At 38.3% G+C, this 20246-nt stretch overlaps 1 protein-coding gene across 1 annotated transcript; it reads left to right on the top strand.

Moving 5' to 3' along the window:
* The first annotated feature begins 765 nt into the window (after window positions 1–765).
* On the top strand, window positions 766–17918 carry LOC121327550 (type 2 lactosamine alpha-2,3-sialyltransferase-like). Its single transcript, XM_041271630.1, has 6 exons — window positions 766–1028; window positions 6895–6990; window positions 10659–10845; window positions 12921–13058; window positions 16364–16513; window positions 17832–17918. The coding sequence occupies exons 1-6, from the start codon at window positions 766–768 to the stop codon at window positions 17916–17918; spliced, it is 921 nt and encodes a 306-aa protein (XP_041127564.1).
* Window positions 17919–20246: the final 2328 nt, after the last annotated feature.

The raw sequence follows: 20246 nt of genomic DNA, 5'->3' as shown, positions 1-20246 counted from the left end.
TTGAAGTCTGTAATTCTGAACACTACCAAATGGACGCTGCTTTCTAAATCAGTAAAGCACATGTGTTTGATGTATCGGAAATATACATTTCACTGCAATATTATTATTTAGCACATACAAGCTACATTCAACTATTTAACATAAAGGATAACTTTTTTGTCATACAAATAAATAATATATTGTTTAACTGATTGTGGCAGGGCAGGGCCCTGTCTGTAAATAATAATATTGTTGTGTGGTGATTTTGTGGTGGTTGGCAGGGATGGGGTTAATTTCTATCCCTGCCAAAATACATGTGAGAATGTGGATGGAGCTAATTGAATAATTGATGATAATTAGGCTCCAGCCACATGCTATAAAAAGGGGGAAATTTCTTTGGTTGGTGGAGGTGTTTTGGGGTGAGTGTTACTGTGGTGCCAAATTTGTTTGGTGTTACAAAGTTCAATGAAGGCTCTGCCCAGCCTGAACAGTTTTGTTTAAACTTTTGTTTTGGCCCTTGTGCCAGTTATTTTGTAAGTGTTTACTGTGTGTGAGATTTGTTTTTGTTTGACCTTTTATTTTTGGCTCTGTGAGCAGTGTTTTGTTTGATTTTTTTAAAATTTATTTTTGTTGATTAAAACAGTGCAGCAGTGCTTTAACTGCAGTTTTACTGTCTCAGAGTCTCTGTCCACCCAGCTATCCTGTCACATATGGTGTCAGAAGAGGGATTGTGCCCCCTAGAGACTTGGAGTGGGACTGTAGTTTAAAAAAAAAAAAAATTTGAATATGGAGCTGGCCCAGGAGGATGCAGATGACAGCTGGGAGTTGTATTTTTTTAAGAGACTTGTGGAAGAGTTTTGCCCTGGCTGTGGGGAATATGGGCACATGGTGGCCATCTGCCCCATGCAGTATGAAGGGGAGGAGCCATTGCTGCTGTCCCAAGAGCCAGAGGGAGAGGAGCTACAGTTCTGTAAGCTGGAGAGGGAGGAGTGGGAGGCCCAACCCCCAGATTTTTTTGGGGGGGTTGACAAGGGGGTGAAGCTGGTGCTGTACAGCAGCCCCTTTATTTACTGCTGAAGGGAGCCCTGCAGAGATGCTGACCATGAGCCCTGCTGTTGGAGGAGCTGACAGTGCCACCTGCCCTACCCCTGCTGTCGGAGGAACAGACTGTACCACCAGCCCTGCTGTCGGAGGAGCCGGCAGCAACCTCTGCTCCAGCCCTGCTGCTAGAGGAAATCTGTTTATTGTGTGTGAGATTTGTTTTTGTTTGACCTTTTATTTTTGGCTCTGAGCAGAGCAACATTTATTTTGCTGATTAAAACAGCGCAGCAGCGCTTTAACTGCAGTTTTACTGTCTCAGAGTCTCTGTCCTCATGGCTATCCTGTCACACTGATGCAAAAAAATATTACTTATTTATATATGTGTGTATATACATACACTGAGTGTACAAAATTTTAGGAACACCTGCTCTTTCTATGAAATAGACTGATGAGGTGAATCCAGGTGAAAGCTATGATCCCTTATTGATGTAATGTGTTAAATCCACTTCAATCAGTGTAGATGAAGGGGAGACAGGTTCAAGAAAGATTTTTAAGCCTTGACACAATTGAGCCATGGATTGTGTGTGTGCCATTCAGAGGGTAAATGGGCAAGGCAAAAGATTTAAGTGCCTTTGAATGGGGTATGGTAGAAGGCGCTAGGTGCGTTGGTTTGCGTGTGTCAAGAACAGCTACATTTGGGGTTTTCACGCTTAACAGTTTCCTGTGTGTATCAAGGATGGTCCACCATCCAAAGGACATCCAACCAGTGGTCAAAAATGGCTCATTGATAAAAGAGGCCAAAGGAGGCTGACACGAATTGTGCAGAGCAACAGACGGGCTACAGTTAGTCAATTGACAGTCCAGTACAACATTGGTGCTGAAAGACCCATAAAGGAATGCACAACTCATCATACCTTGACACGAATGGGGTATGACAGCCGACGACCTAACAGGGATCCACTTCTTTCAGCAAGACACAAGAAACTGCAGTTGCAGTGGACTAAGGAACTAAAACACTGGGCACTGGAGGATTCGAAAAACATTGCCTGGTTTGATGAATCTCAAGTTCCTGCTGTTTCACGCTGATGGGGGGACTAGGGTATGGAGAAAACCATGAGTACATGCATCCATCATGGTGCGTGTCAACATTGCAGGCTGGTGGTGATGGTGTGGGGTGTGTTTTCATGGCACACATTGGGCCCCTTGATAAAAGTGGAGCAACATTTGAATGCCACAGGATATCTGAACATCATTGCCAATTAAGTGCATCCCTTCATGGCAGCAGTGTATCCATCTGCTAATGGATTTTTTCAGCAGAATAATACCTCATGCCACAAGGCTAGGATTGTCCAGGGATGGTTCCACAAACATGACAGTGAATTTAGCTTACTGCAGTGGCCTGCCCAGTCACCAGATCTCAAGCCAGGTTCTGATTAAATGAGATGGAACAAGCTATCCTGAGTAAAGATCCACTACCAGCCAACTTGACACAACTGTGAAGCATTGGAGTCAACATGGGCCAGCATCCCTGTGGAACGCTTTTGACACCTTGTAGAATCCATGCCCTGACAAATTGAAGATGTTGTGAGGGCAAAAGGGGGTGCAACGCAATATTAGGAAGGTGTTCCTAATTTTTTGTACACTCAGTGTATATGTGTGTGTGTGTGTGTGTGTGTGTGTGTGTGTGTGTGTGTGTGTGTATGTATGTATGTATATATATATATATATATATATATATATATACACATATATATATATATATATATATATATATGTATATATATATATATATGTATATGTATATTATATATGTATATGTATATGTGTGTATATATATATATATATGTATATATATATATATATATATATATATATATATATATATATATATATATATATATATATATATATATATATATAGTGTGTCCAATTATTTTACCCCCAATAAATGCCCAATCACTTCCCCTAAATGCAGCAATTTTGGCTTAGCATTAAAGGTAAAATTACATAGAATTCTGGGAAAGTGGTAAACTGTTCCTAGTTTTAGGAACTCTCTACTTTTTAGTGTGTCTATTTTTTAGGATCCTGTCAACTTCCTTCCTCTAAATCCTTTAAATGTAGCTCATCATCAAAAATGACTAGCTGAATGTAGACAGAACAGATGGGCATAGCATAAAACCCCAAGCATTAATCAGCTAACACATTAATCCACAATATGATTAACACCAAACACAGTTATTTGGTCAAAGTCTAAGACCTTATTAGAGCATTATTCAATCAAAGTTACTATACTTGGTGCTGTTTTTTTCTTATTACCACCTGCTTTACTGTTTTTGAATGCAGTGCTGTCATGCATTTTCATGATGCTTGACAAATTTTGAGAAACAAAGGTTTACATTGATGGAGTATAAAATGTCTTATACTGTACACAGTGCAGCTGAAAATAAGATGTTAATGTAAATGACACAACAATACAACATTTCGGAAATTACTTAAAACACCTTCTATCACTTGTTTTTAATAAGCCGATTTAAAAAAAAAAAAAAAAAAAAAAAATTGCATGGGCGCTTCTCGTCTTACGATGTGATTCCTGACTGCTGACGTTCATTTTTTCTTTAATCAGAACCTGGACACTGGAACCTGGACCTGGATATTCACTGACTGCATTGCGGGACAGTTTCAATTTCTGTCAGCCACATGTAATACCTGAACACTTTAGGTAAGTTTGAGCAGTCTCTTGTAATTTATATGCATTTTTGAGACCACACTGAATAGTTGGCTTTATCCATTTATCATTTTCTTTTCAAGGACTGAAAAAAAGAGCAACCCTTTTCTGTGTTTTTCTGATGTTCATGGCTCAACAAAAGACACAAGCCTTGCAAACCGTCAATTACCATATGGAATACAAAAATCAGGTGAGGTTATTTTACTACTTGATTTTTTGTGTTATTGCTTTTCATTTTAAGACTGCTTTGTATAACCTGAGTTAGGACTCATGCATCAGTACTGGCTCTTTTTACATTGCAAGATGTAGATTTAGCAGGACTAGAAACTGCTATAAACAGGAAGCATTATGTTTGCCGAAATGCACAGTGGTCTTCTACATTTAAAGACATTAGCAAGGCTTGGTAGTGGCTAGTGAGTACAAAAACATAAATAATTCAATAATAGAGTCTGATGTTGGAGGACTATTTCCTCATTTATTACTGCTGCTTCACATTTTGTTTTTTGTGAAACTCCCAAGTCTCTCAACCAGCTCTATGCTGGAAGTGTTTTCGACATACCTTTAAAGAGTGACGCACCAATGACAGCAGAGATCTGATTTAAAGGATCCAAACAACAATAAATCAAGTTTAACTGAAGGCATACATTGTTTAAAGCACCAAAATAAATATTTCACTGGTATATTTCAGTATTTACTGATAATAAAATTACATTTGTATTTATACACTGAACTTTAAAAATGTTTTTGTTTTTTATTGACAAATGCAAAATGGTTTTCAGATGGGGCAAACTAAAAACAAGTATTGAAAGGGGTTTCCAGATGGCAACATCGGTCTTTCTTGTTTTGAATCGCAAAAAACACCAGAAAAGATGATTTGTGAATGTCTGGTTGTCGTACATAAACATTGTGCTGCTTGTACAAAAAATGTGTACTGTAGCAGCAGAGTGTACTGCTGTTCTGTAAGTGTTGTTCTTAGTATTAAAGGAGCTGCAATCATAGCTAATGAAACAAGCATGTCAGTAACATTTTTTCTCACACAGCAGCTAAATATAAATATCTAGCTGTCAGTAACAGAAGTGTTATCTTTGTTTGTTTTGTCTACCCAGAATCCGCGTTTGTGACAGTTTTACACATCTTGAAAGGATGTGACCTTCCACTTGAAGTAAAGAAGTGGGTAATGAGTTATACTGCTTGGCAAACTAAATTTTAAGGGTTGGAAAGTGTTGTCTTTACAGAGTTATTATGATTTTTTTTGTCAGCTCTTTTAGTGATTACCTGTAGTAAGCAGCAATGAAACAAAGTGGTGTTGTAAAAACAGCCTGGGGCAAGCAATTGTTATGATTCATTGACTTGTTGAAGTTTGCTGATCTCAGATGTGCATTGTACTTTGACTACGTCTGAATGCAACGCATGTGTGTTACTGCTAGTAAACAAAAAAAGTTACTTCATAATTTGGGAGGAGTAATGACTCAGTATGACAATTCATTTTGTTTTGGGTGAATAGCAAAAAAGATTTTTTACAATATGCACACCATAAAATTACCCAATATTTACACTAAGCCCATTCAGAAATCAGAAATGTTCTAGCCTAAAATACAGTGGCGTGCGAAAGTATTGACCCCCCTTGGCATTTTTCCTATTTTGTTGCCATACAACCTGGAATTAAAATGGATTTTTATTTGGATTTCATGTAATGGACATACACAAAATAGTCCAAATTGGTGAAGTGAAATGAAAAAAATAACTTGTTTCAAAAAATTCTAAAAAATAAATAACAGAAAAGTGGTGCGTGCATATGTATTCACCCCCTTTGCTATTAAGCCTCTAAATAAGATCTGGTGCAACCAATTACCTTCAGAAGTCACATAATTAGTTCAATAAAGTCCACCTGTGTGCAATCTAAGTGTCACATGATCTGCCACATGATCTCAGTATATAGACACCTGTTCTGAAAGGCCCCAAGGTCTGCAACACCACTAAGCAAGGGGCACCACCAAGCAAGTGGCACCATGAAGACCAAAGAGCTGTCTAAATAGGTCAGGGACAAAGTTGTGGAGAAGTACAGATCAGGGTTGGGTTATAAAAAAATATCTGAAACTTTGAACATCCCACAGAGTACCATTAAAGCCATTATTAAAAAATGGAAAGAATATGGCACCACAACAAACCTGGCAAGAGAGGGCCGCCCACCAAAACTCATGGACCAGGCAAGGAGGGCATTAATCAGAGAGGCAACAAAGAGACCAAAGATAACCCTGAAGGAGCTGCAAAGCTCCACAGCGGAGATTAGAGTATCTGTCCATAGGACCACTTTAAGCCGTACACTCCATAGAGCTGGGCTTTACGGAAGAGTGGCCAGAAAAAAGCCATTGCTTAAAGAAAAAAATAAGCAAACACGTTTGGTGTTCGCAAAAAGGCATGTGGGAGACTCCCCAAACATATGGAAGAAGGTACTCTGGTCAGATGAGACTAAAATTGAGCTTTTTGCCAATCAAGGAAAACGCTATGTCTGGCGCAAACCCAACACCTGTCATCACCCTGAGAACACCATCCCCACAGTGAAGCATGGTGGTGGCAGCATCATGCTGTGGGATGTTTTTCATAGGCAGGGACTGGGAAACTGGTCAGAATTGAAAGAATGATGGATAGCGCTAAATACAGGGAAATTCTTGAGGGAAACCTGTTTCAGTCTTCCAGAGATTTGAGACTGGGAAGGAGGTTCACCTTCCAGCAGGACAATGACCCCAAGAGACTTGCAGCTGTAATTGCTGCAAAAGGTGACTCTACAAAGTATTGACTTTGGGGGGGGTGAATACTTATGCACGCTGTGTCTTATTTCTTGTTTGTTTCACAATAAAAAATATTTTGCATCTTCAAAGTGGTAGGCATGTTGTGTAAATCAAATGATACAAACCCCCAAAAAATCCATTTTAATTCCAGGTTGTAAGGCAACAAAATAGGATAAATGCCAAGGGGGGTCAATACTTTCGCAAGCCACTGTAACACTCATGGTGTAATTCACTGTATTGTATATGTTTGCAGTAATATTGTTGATATAAGCATGTTAACAGCTCATTGACCTTCTGTTGTAAACAAATCATTGGTAATATAAATACTAAAAAAAAAATCAAAATAATTTCTTTCAACAGAAACAAGTGCAGGAAGTGTGTTGTTGTGGGCAATGGTGGAGTCCTGAGAAATAAGACTTTAGGCAAAGTTATTGACTCCTTTGAAGTAATAATAAGGTAATTATGAGTGTTCTCCATTAGAAATGAAGTACATGTTGTCCATGCTGTACCAAGGTCTCTGCTAGTAACCCTCAAGTTCCAGGGATCAATTAACCAATGAAAAATATCTTTGGGGTACTATCTGGTGGTGTTGCACACAAAATCCAGGCATACATAATTGGGTTTAAATCAGATTGTAACACTGGTCAGGGCAGCTCATTGAAGTTTCTCTACTTAGGAAGTCAGTCAATGTGGTGATGCCATTGCTTAACTTCTTGCATGCGTGTAGTGGAGGTGGTTTCCTGTATCACTCATACACTTCTGCTTTGCCTGCCATTCCGGGCCCTACGGACTCGCCTGTAAAAGGGAAACTTGCAAATAGTTACATATTATAGGGCTATAAGACGACAAACATGCATAATACACAAGGGAGCAGTCATATGCAAAAAATATAATATAATAGACGTATCCCCCCAACTCAACACCACACGACCATCATCACAGTAAAAACAGACGTGATGAAGCATTCTTACCTTTGTATAAGTTAATGAATAGCAAATGTGTCAGCCGCAAGAAGAGCACAGCATGTGGTTTTCATTAACTCTACTGTGCAGAATAATATATAATTTTTTTTTCTATGGGTAAATATAGGGACTTTCTTCCTATGCATTGGGGCGCAGGACATTTACTAAGAAATCGGGACTGTCCCGACCATATAGGGATTGTTGGCATGTATGTGTATCCTAGGATACAGCAGATGTTTATACGTCAGTATCAAATAATGTTCAACTGTGGTTCTCTGTCACATCACAAACACACTATCAGCTGATTATGTTGGCCATGATTATTGTGGCAATTGCTGGACATAGTAACTACTAGCTTGATCATAAACTAAAATGAAATACACAAAAATATAATATTTTTAGTGGTATACAAAGAGCAAAAATAGCACAAGTGGGCCAGATGAGGTAGATCATGCATAGCGCGACAAATACTGCTGCATTGTGGTACATGTTCGCGCTGACAATAAAAGAACATACTGAAAAATAAGCGACACATTAAACTAAAACAATAAAGTGAACGGAGACAAGCAATCCATTTATGCAGCTTTTACGCTTGCTTTAATAAAATGACAGGGCATAACGACTGCATTAACGAGTTCTCTTTCAATTCGAATGACAACCATTACATAACCTGGTAAGAGCCTCTCTGACCATCAATCTCTGAGGAAATATACAAAAGCTGCCCTATCAGGGCCCTGTTGTGAGGGGGAAGTTCTGCCCACCTCCTGCTGAAGAGGGACGTCCTCACAGTAGGACATCGCAGAGACTGCAAGGGCTCAGCAAACTATGCTGGAGACCTTATAAAAATTCTATGGCAGGTTGCCCATTACCACCGGGCAGCCCCAGCCCCAACAGTCTTGTTCCCTGTCCCCTCTGCCTAGACCACCTTGCCCAGACGAGCTGTCCTTCACGGCGTCGAGGTGGGATGTGTTGGACCCAGCCACCTCCGTCGGGCAGGCCACAGTGGGGAAGACCCTGCCACCCTTGCCACACGTGTCCCAGAGGGAGGAGTTCCGGGCACAAATGCAGCGGGCAGCTGCAGCCACGAACATCCCATGGCCAGCAGAACAGGAGGCCATGGGAGGTCCAGCAGAGAAGGGATCCACAGCATGCCCTCACCTTATGCCAGAACTTCTTGGATTTGTTGCGCTTCTCCTGGGACAATCCAGAGTCTGCACCCTCAACCTCCAAAACAGGGAAGTCTCTGCTGCAAACTGCAGGAGCCCAAGAAGCAGGCCTAGGTGCATTCCCCACCATCAGGGACACGGTCACGGTGCTGGTGCAAGGTTCCACCTTCACCAAGGGGGATAAGGACCCAACACGTCCGTCAAATCCCTGCTCTGACGTAATGCTAAAAAAGGTATATGCGTTGGCAGTGCTGGCCATGTGAGCAGCAAACACTATGGCCATACTGGTGCTCTACCAGAGCCAGTTGGCGGAGAGAGGCTGCAGGACAGAGCCACGGAGGCAGACACAAGGGAGCTCCAGGCAGTGGCTAAGGCGATGACTGACCTAATAGGGGAGTTAGGTCAGGCATCAGGGAGGTCGCTGGTGGCGATGGTGGCTGCTCGCCGGCATTTGTGGCTGACACAAGCTAAAGTCGTAGAGACCGAGAAGGTGGCACTACTGGATGCCCCCATTACAACGGGGCAGACTTTCGGGGGAGAACATTGATGTGACCCTTGAGAGGTCCCACAAAGCCGTGGAGGTAGCCTCAAAAAAAGTTATTGCGCCTTCCAACTTACAGTCAGCGCCTAAGGTGGCATGCAGAGCCTGGGCTTTCCTTCATGGCGCCTCCTTAGATGAGTTATGCAATGCTGCTACATGGACAGGTAGTCAGACGTTTCTGCATTTTTACTGAACAATACCCTCTCTGGGCTCTAGAGTTTTGCAGGCGGCATGCTCTTAGGCGTCATGTGGGCTCTGTTGCTATCGCCATGGGGCTGTACTGTCGGTATTCTGGAGCCACATCGGTTTTGGTACAGCTTTCCCATTCGGTAATGGTTGTCATATTGAAAGGGAACATAAGGTTATTACCATAACCCTGGTTCCCTGAAAAGAGAATGACAACCATTACCCTTTGAGGTCGTGTCCCCAGCTGACCTCTGTTTTCGAAAGGAAATGGCGATGTGCTACTGTGAGGACATCCCTCTTCAGCAGGAGGTGGGCGGAACTTCCCCCTCACAGCAGGACCCTGATAGGGCAGCTTTTGTATATTTGCTCAGAGATTAATGGTCAGAGAGGTTCTTTACCATTTGGTAATGGTTGTCATTCTCTTTTGAGGGAACCAGGGTTATGGTAATAACCTAAAGTGCTGTGCTTTGCTGGACAGCCACTGTTTTTTGCAGAGGTATGTAGTGGTGACTTCGTGCAGTACTGCTTAACGCTGACAATCTTAATCGTAAATATTTGAGAGAAAATGGTGATGCTTTAGTTTGTAAACACATTGATGGAAATGTCCGGTGCGATTTTTGATGCGTCTTACATTGGCTTGCACTTCACTATTCTGTCAATTTTATTTAATTTTTATGATTTCAAGGAGAATAAACCTGGCTTGTTTTGTACTGTTTTCATGTTCATACCTTCTGTAGGTACTGTCTCCGTCAGTACAGCGATTGCTTAAACGTTCACAAAGTAACAGTTGGGAAAATGTGGCATCGACTTGCACAGATTCTGCTTTATCATACATGTCAGGGACATTAAACCTAATCAGAAACCAGAACTGCTACACATCATATTACACATGTAAAGTGTGTATAATGAGATTTTTTTCCACCCGATTTTTACCGATGTTTCAATTATTTTTTTAACCGATTTTATTCCTATTTTAATATATGTAAAATAAACTTCCCCATTTTTTATTTATTTATTTATTTTTTTAAAGATAAATACTGAAAACATGCAACACTACATATGTGCCACCTAGGAGTTGAATCAAAATTTTGAGCACACCCCTAATAGTGGTGGTAGAGGGCCATGCCCTCCCTACCCACCCTCTTCTAAGCATTAGAATAGACAAGTTCTCAAAACAAAAAAAACATTGTGAAAACCAGGCAAGATGAGCAGGTCTTACCTGACTTGTGCAGACTCCGTGATTTGTATTTTATTTTATTTTTCAAAAAGGCTAAACAGTGGTCCTGTGCGCGGGTACGAGAGTGATGTTGGGAAAAGGACCACGTTCAGACTGTGCTATCCTGAATCCATCTTTAAAGATTCCAGAGATTCTGATCCAGACACAACTGTTGTCATCATCCCATTTAAACCACACGATTTAAGGTGGATGACTGAAGTACTACTACACAAACCAGTGGTAAGACATATCATCATACATTGTGACACCTCCAATTACAAAGAAAGCCATCAGTGAAAGTTATATTCATTTATATAGTCTTTCATGTGATATGTTGTCTCCATGAGCCTTAACAAATTGCCTCAAATTACAAATTACAGACTGTAGTGAAAACAAGACACAATTGATGTACAGCAAATAGAACTGAAATCATATATGTGAAAGCATTTCTAGCTTGCCAGATATGCATATTAATTATCTTTTTACATTATCTTTGAATTGGATTTTTACTTTCTGCAGACTGCCACTTAATAGATAAATGCAGTAATTATTCATTCTTTGAATGGCATATTTCTATGGCATTGTACACATTAAAATTAAGTTGTGTAAAACCTAATTGTATTAAATGTTTTTAAACCCATACTATACCACAAAACACTTATTCATGAAATATAACAAGTTTACTGCAACTGAGTTTACTTTTTTTTTCTGCATAGCTGAAGGACTTTTGTCTAAAACATTTTCTAATCATTTTGTCTGAAACCTTTTTTTGTACATCCAAAAAACCTTGTCATTTTCTTAATTTGTTTCATTTTTGTACACTGCATATGTGTGTGTGTGTGTGTGTGTGTGTGTATGTGTATATATATATATATGTGTGTGTGTGTGTGTGTGTGTGTGGATAGTAGCTATATTTACACTGTGGCCCATGCTAAAAAAAAAAAAAAGTCCATTAACAGTTGAAAGCACCTTTGACCATTGTTTCATAGTCCAACGTCTGTATTTGTGTGATTATTTTAGTCTTGTTCCCCTTTCTTCACAGAGGTATTCTTACTGCAACACATCTTTTAAGTCCTGATTTCATGAGTGACCTTCGTACTGTCGATTTGATGGACAATGACACCTGTGCCTTCTGCTAGTTTTGATGTCAATTCAACTCTTGTCATCTTTCTATTCCTTAAGAATATTAGTATTGCTCATCCTTGTTAGACAGGTTTTTGGGTCTTCCAGTCCTGGGTTTGTCAATTACAGATGATGTTTCTCTGTATCTGTTGATTATGCATCGGATACCACACCTTGAAAATCAAGTGATGCAAGCTGTTTCACTCAATGTTTTTCCTTCTTTATGCAAGTCAAGGTTGTTATAATAGTATAACACACTAGTGGAGGCTTTGAGCAAATTGTTGATGCTCATAATGCCAAAGTAGAAAAATGCAACATGTCTAAGACTCGTGCACAGCAGGGTCTGTGTCTGTGTGTGTGTGTGTGTGTGTGTGTGTGTGTGTGTATGTATATATATATATATATATATATATATATATATATATATATATATATATATATATATATATATATAAGGGATTGGTTTCCATTTTCCAAAGTAATTTAAATGTAAACAAACATTTGGTAAAGACCAACCATTTCATACATTCAAAAACCTAATTTTTTGATTTCTACCCAAATTCCTTATGGGACCATTAAGGTAAATGGTGTGGTAAATAAGGGAGATTAAAAGTAATTAAATTGGGTTTAAAATAAACTGTTCTTATTGTGCAGAGACAATACATGGGGGCATTAGGGCCATGTAGAAGCTACTAGAGTCAGGGGTTGGGTCCAATTCAATTAATTATTCAATTTCTTGTCAATTGTCTTTAACAATGTAATTGTTTAGAGTTTAAAAACTCTGTGTTTGTGGGTGATAGTAGGAGTTGGTTGGGAGAGCGAGTTGTTGTGAGTATTGTGAAACGGGAAAATGAAACAAACTATTGGAAAAGGTATTTGGAATGTATAACTCGATATTAGTTAGAGAAAGAACTCTTTAGCTAGGACTAGGTTTTGTTTTGTTTATTTAGTTTTTATTGTAAATAATAAACACTCATTCTTGGCATTCTTTGTCTGTAGTATTTATTTGAAGAAGAAAAATGCGTGTCCAGAGGGCAATTCGTCACTATATATATATATATATATATATATATGCGTGTGTGTATGCGTGTGTGTATATATATATATAATATGTATGTGTATATATGTACACATACAAAAATAGATAGATAGATATTACATATATAGAAACTGATTTTTTTTCTCTTTCTTAGAACATCGAAGGATTCTGGACAAAGCCTGCTACAAAACTAATTTACAAGCCAGAACAGCTCCGGGTTTTAAGTCCTCTCTACCTGGACAAAGCAGCCCACAACTTTCTTCATTTTCCTGAGAAATTGCTTCCTAAAAAGGTAAAAAGATGTAGCAAACATGCTCCTCAGAAGAGACGAAGGGAGACTGAGAATGAACTAAGCTCTTCTAACCATAATGCAATCCAGGCTCTGATCTTGATCCTATAACGTATTGGGTTGCACTAAAAAGATCAGAGCTGATCTTGAGCTCAGTTTCGATCTTGCTTCAGACAAGGACCAGAGTGGGATCAGAGCTTCATTGAACGTTTTATAAATGGAGAAATTACATTTTTTAGTTTTGAACAAAAGAATAAACAGAATAATATAATTCCTCCATTTAAAACTCAGCTCTGATCCTGCTCTATGGTTGCAAATTAAACAAATGAAACTGTAATATATTAAACAATGGAGGTGTTTGACAGACACCATCATAATACGTAAAGGAAACTCTTTTTACAATTGCTAAAGTAATAAGCACACCGTATTTAGATCATTGATCGACACAATGGTAACTTAATAAACTTTTCAAATATTTGCAGGATTTCACATACATATTTCCCTCAGATTATTATATGAAAACAGGGATACTTTAACATTTTAGAAAAAATTAACCTTATCTAAGTAACAGTGCATTTAAAAGTAGCCATAAAAGAAGAAAATATCGCTGAATAGAAAACACTGTCAGGTTTATAATATATCATGACCTAATACAGTAGACCTGACTGAGTGACAAAGCCTCATAAATACATGTTATTACACACGTTTTGTGTAAAATGACATTACAGTACAGTATTTTACTGTCAGGACTATCACTGCATTTAAGCATCTGCGGCTTACTTATTTTCTGTTGTGATGCAAATCTCAGTTTTTCATTAAACGGAGATGCAAAGCGTTGCATCCCTCCCCGCCGTCCCCCTCCTCACCACGCAGTCTACATGCGTCACACAATTGCACTGCTGTACGCAGTAGGTATTCACTTTATTGAAACCCATTTTCACTAAACAGAGAACACAAACAGCATACCTGCACAATGCAGTGGTGCAGTCACATTTGATTATGAACAATGCATGGTTTCCTGCATCATTGCACAATCCACGCTGCCTATGTGCCTAATCACGCGAGATTTGATCAAATTCAAAAACAGCTTTTATTGGCTGTGCATGTCATTGCACCGTATTGCATGTAGTCAGCTTGCCCCGAAATTATTCTTATAAACGGATTGCTTCTTACAAGCAGATTATTTCACATTGGTTGGTATAGGAACGATTTGGTCTCAGTGGTTTTGATCACATATGAGGCTGATTCTTATATCAGCGATTCTTATAAATGGACTACACTGTATCTACCCCATTCACACATACTGAGTCGGCCTTGGGCCGTCTCTGGGCCGCCTCAAAATTTCCATTCACAGTTGAGGTTTTAGGGGCCCTAAGTGCGTTCACATATGTAGCTGAAAAGGCAGCCTAAATTGTGGCGAAGTGCTTGTCGGGAATGTAAACAGTGACGTAAACACCGCATTCCTGGAAGTCAACATAAGAGACTGAGTTGGGAAACTTGCAGATGTAAATATGGAAAACTTATTTTTTGCAAACCTGTTGGTACTGTACTTATTGCATAAGATACAATAAAGGCGTGTGTTGACAGTGCAGTTGGTTACTAATATATATATATATATATATATATATATATATATATATATATATATATATATATATATATATATATATATATATATATACCGTATAGTTTTAATGAAAGCTGTATGATGAAGAAATACTTACCATTCATGACTGACCCAGCATCATCATCGTCAAAAGTGTCGGTGTACTCAGTGCATTTCCCATTGCTATTTAACAGGCTGGAGATCGCCGTAGGGTCCGTAAAATCCAAGATCCCTGGTGGGTTTATTTCTGGCCTGCTGCTCAGTATTTCCTAGAGTTCTCGAACAAACTTGCAGGTTTTCACCAGAGATAACACGAATATAAAGGAGATAGCTGCTTCTGCATCCAGCGCTCAAAGAATATCACAGACATTTGCAGAGCTTTCTGAGATGTTATAGTAATAAAATAATGACTTGGATCGCATTATTGAGAAGTTTGGTGATAAAACTAGTGATCGGGAGAGCATCTACATCTATAAAGAGGTATGTAAAAATTACAGCTAACAAGGGGTGGGGCTTGGCTGAAGATGCAGGACTGTCCTTTTGCGATTCAATACATTTTAAACCTGCTTTAGTCTGGGATAAAAAAAAACATTTAAAACAGCGAGTGTGAAAATAAATTGGACCTGACGTGTCTGACAAGCACTGAATAAATGGATCGCTAAGGGCTCATTTCTGCATCGTCCCAGCTGCTACCCTTTAAAACCGACATTGTTTTGATCAACTACGCTCGACCTAGTAGGGGAGTGGTTTGAGGTACGTCACTGCACTGATGCGTTAAGGCCGGCCCAGGGCGTTTGTTGGGTTCACACATGCAGATAGGCCGGCCCTGAGGCGGCATTGGTACTTTAGGACTCATCAAAAAGCTGGTCTGAATTTCTCAGGGCTCAGGGCTTCCATTTCATTTTTCGAGCGTTCACACATGAGATAAGGCGGCCCTGGGCCAGCCTAAACCGCAAGTGTGAACGGGGTGAAAGAGATTTCTTTCAAAGTAAAAAAGGACCAATTTCCTTTTGTTTAGACTCACCCTATTCAAAACAGTAACCACAGTCTGAAAGTATGAGGGTTAATTTACCAAATCACTCTAATAGAGCGGACCAAACTATTCAATATGAATAGCAAAAGTTTAGCACTAGCACCTAGCACCCCAGCCAATTTCCAGCGCATGCAAGTAACAAAGTTAAAGCAAACAGTCTTACCAAATGACAGTTCACCAACCGGTGCTCTCAGCTCATAATTCAGAAACTCGGTAGCACTCTCTTTGTTTTACCTGCACATATTTTGATAAACCTGAACCAATTAATTAGCAATGCAATTTCTATGGATACCTCAAACCTTTTTTAAAACCTTTTTTAAAGGGACACTACCAAATTATCAAAACTTTGAAGCAAACGTAATAAATCACACAAAAAGGTCAGTAAAATAAATGAATAAAAAAGTATCAAAATCAAGACAAAAATGGCACAAAAGAAATTAAATAAATGACATTTCACATCCAGTACAATAAGGCTAGTCAGAATACATTTAAACCATATATTGAAATCATTTTTACACTAATACAGCTCCTAGTCAGGTAAAAAAAAATTGAATGTCGTACTTTAGATTGTTGTCCTAATAGACAGTAGAAATCACATGTGAAACATATGCAATACCTGTAAGGAAACAATATTGTTTTACTAATCAGATTTCCCTGTTTTTTCCTCAGATACCAACACACCCAACATCAGGAATTATTGCAATTGCAATGGCCCTGAATGTGTGCGAAAAAGTATATATAGCAGGGTTCAAGTACAACTTATCTTCAAACAATTACCTGCACTATTATGGAAACGAGAAAATGTTTGCAATGACAAGGGTAAATGCATTTTACATTGATTGGTAGACATATATTTAAATGTATCAATTTCTAAACATCAATGTATAGTTGGTAATAAGACCAGTGCAGATTGTTCATTTGAGTGAAAATTATATATTGCTGTGACACGATGGCTTGTGGTGACGTCAGACCAAGCAGGAAATCCAGAACACAGTGCTGTGAGTAAAGGGCTGTTGTGCAGATTTATTTAAAGAAAGAAAGATTTAAACAAAACAAGCAAAAAGGCACGCTGGCCAAAATAAATAGACAAAGCAGTGGACAAACCTCAAACAAGTATCTTGCTGAACTGTTTCAGCATGATTAGCCATTGTTATTTCTCCCTCTCTCTCTCTCTCTCTCTCTCTCTCTATATATATATATATATATATATATATATATATATATATATATAATCCCTGTGCCCACATACAAATACACACTTTACTCTGCATGTGATTGTGCAAATACAAATAGACATTTTAAATCGCCTGTGCCTCATAGCCTAATTTGTACCCGATGCACCAATACATACACGACATATAAAACACAAAGTATATACAAGGGAGGGGCACCCCGCCACCATTGCACAGAACGTTTTTTTGTATCATGAAAGAACAGGAACCTTCATTTTTGCAGCATTGTCTTTTAAATATCTGCATATTCCAATTAAAGTATAAAATGCAAACAAAGAAGCAAAAGATCTTTAACAGCTGATAAGTGAGAGCAGGTGATATGCGTCAGGTGCGGATACTGTCATTGCCAGCATCCCCCCTGACCCTCAAATATTTTGTGTTCTTTGCTTTGCTTTTTAACATGACATGTTTGCTTGTCTCACTGAATAGCAGTCATAACAAAATGGAAAAAAATAGGTTTATTTTAGCCTATATTAGCCTAGGTTGTCACTCTGTGAAGATCTATTCTCAAAGCGGTTTACTCCAGTCTATAATTTACACAAAAAGAAAAAAAATCCTTGATGTTACAAAAATGAAAACGTGACAATTCAGGAATGATTAAGAGTCCTTGAACTAAATTACTCGCTTGTTTCATTGTGTCTAGTAAGAGGTGTTTAACGATTTCAGAATTAGCTCCTATCGGCTTCATTTCTATGAAGGGACATTTTTAGTGGGAATACTGAGGTGGGGATGCATTTGTGTGTTAAGTGTTCATCTATCTGTATTTTATTTGTGGCTAGAGAGATGTGCAGCTACAAAGCTAATGTATATGTGAGGCATTTCCTTGTCACACAGGTATATTTACTTCTAATGAGTCTAATTCTAAATTATACCTTCATGCAATTTATGTATTCTTTTTCTTTCAGAATAAATATCACAACATCACTGCTGAGCAGATTTTTCTCCACCAGCTTAAATATAGCCAAGCAATCATTGACCTGACAGATGAGTGAGAACCAATTGATCCAAGACGACTTACAGAAACTGGGGCAGGGGTTCTCAAACTCAGTCCTGGGGACCCCCTGTGTCTGTGATTTTCATTCCGACCAAGCTCTCTGCTACTTAACTATACCCTTAATTGAACTAATAATTTGCTTAATTAGACATTTTTACGTGTTTTCAGAGCTTAAAGTTGCAGAGTTGAAGTTACTTATAAAATGTTATAGCTAACTTGAAATATGCAACTGTTCAAGAGCTGAAAACAAGTAAAATGTCTAATTAAGCAAATTATCAGTTCAATTAAGGTTCTAGTTAAGTAACTGAGAGCTTGGTTGGAATGAAAATCACAGACACAGGACCGAGTTTGAGAAGTCCTGGACTAAGATGTGTGAACAGTGCATCACTTACAACAACGTTTCACCCGAAAGACGGAGCACAAGGAGGTTAAGAGCTCAGGGTCCTGCTTACAAGCCCCTTTTCTTTAAGCACCAGACCACACAACCTCCTATAAAATATATATTTTTTTCTTTTTCATTAAAAAAACAGGCCTTAATGTAAGTGTAGCTAACAAAACTCATCAGCTTTGCGTACCAGTTCTCTGTTTTCACTGCTCTGCTATCTTTCCGATCCTTTGCAAATTGTTGGATTTGTTTTTTCTTGGCCTTTTTTAATATCGCTGACAATTTCCCAATACCTTATTGATACCACTATCAAGTTTAAAACATATATTTTCAATGCTTTCTTTCAACTGAAAGTGTAACACATTTTGCAGTCTATATACAGGGGTTCACATAACCTTAATTATGTGATGAAACGTGTTTAATAACAATTTGAATATACTGTACTTAAATGCCAGTTCTGATCACATATAATATTACTCCATTCCTGAATATACTTTTAAAACCTGATCTGAGGAAATATGTTTTGTAATCCATGTCTGAAATGTATTTTGACTGCTATTTTCAATACTATGCTCTTTGTTATATTTTAAGTGAATTATGTTGCATTTAAATAAACAAGTTTTTTTTTTCTTTAGACTGGTCTTTTTTATTTTTGTATGTTAAGTAAGCACTGACATATATCTCTGAAACCAAAAAAGATAATACTGAATACATTATTAAATTATAAATAACAACATAAACTAAAAAGGTATATTGAATAAATTAAGTGAATCTTTGCATTTTAATTGAATTTTTTTTTTTATATTAAATTTTTAAGTGAAATATCATAATTGCAGATCATTATTTATCAGTGAGTAATTTGCATTGCTGTTAAGCACACATAGGACACAGTGCAAAATAATTGCCTGGCCGCTAGGCAATTTGAATTTTGTATCCCCAATTACTTGCACTGCGCCTATACTTGCATCTACCCCAATGTGTTGATTTGGGGAAAATTATTTTGGGGGACATGCCACTGATAGTTTAAATAAGAACATAAGAAAGGTTACAAACGAGAGGAGGCCATTTGGCCCATCTTGCTCGTTTGGTTGTTAGTAGCGTATTGATCCCAAAATCTCATCAAGCAGCTTCTTGAAGGATCCCAGGGTGTCAGCTTCAACAGCATCACTGGGGAGTTGGTTCCAGACCCTCATGATTCTCTGTAAAAAATTGCTTCCTATTTTCTGTTCTGAATGCCCCTTTGTCTAATCTCCATTTGTGACCCCTGGTCCTTGTTTCTTTTTTCAAGTTGAAAAAGTCCCTTGGGTCAACATTGTCAATACCTTTTAGAATTTTGAATGCTTGAATTAGGTCACTGCGTAGTCTTCTTTGTTCAAGACTGAATAGATTTAATTATTTTAGCCTGTCCGCATATGACATGCCTTTTAAACCCAGAATAATTCTAGTCGCTCTTCTTTGCACTCTTTCTAGAGCAGAAATATCCTTTTTGTAGCAAGGTGACCAGAAATGAACACAATATTCAAGATGAGGTCTTACTAATGCATTGTACTCTTTTAACATTACTTCCCTTGATTTAAATTCAACATTTTTCACAATGTATCTGAGCATCTTGTTGGCCTTTTTTATAGCTTCCCCACATTGTCTAGATGAAGACATTTCTGAGTCAACAAAAACTCCTAGGTCTTTTTCATAGATTCCTTCTTCAATTTTAGTATCTCCCATATGATATTTATAATGCACAGTTCATGCGTGCAGTACCTTACACTTTTCTCTATTAAATGCCATTAGCCATGTGTCTGCCCAGTTCTGAATCTTGTCTAGATCATTTTGAATGACCTTTGCTGCTGCAACAGTGTTTGCCACGCCTCCTATTTTTGTGTCTTCTCCAAATTACACAAGTTTGCTTACTATACCAGAATCTAAATCATTAATGTAGATTAG

The sequence above is a fragment of the Polyodon spathula genome, chromosome 15, assembly GCF_017654505.1.
Source record: "Polyodon spathula isolate WHYD16114869_AA chromosome 15, ASM1765450v1, whole genome shotgun sequence".
NCBI classification, from domain to species: Eukaryota; Metazoa; Chordata; class Actinopteri; order Acipenseriformes; family Polyodontidae; genus Polyodon; species Polyodon spathula.
Note: the sequence above shows the minus strand (reverse complement) of the source record. Positions and strands in the feature narration are given on the sequence as shown.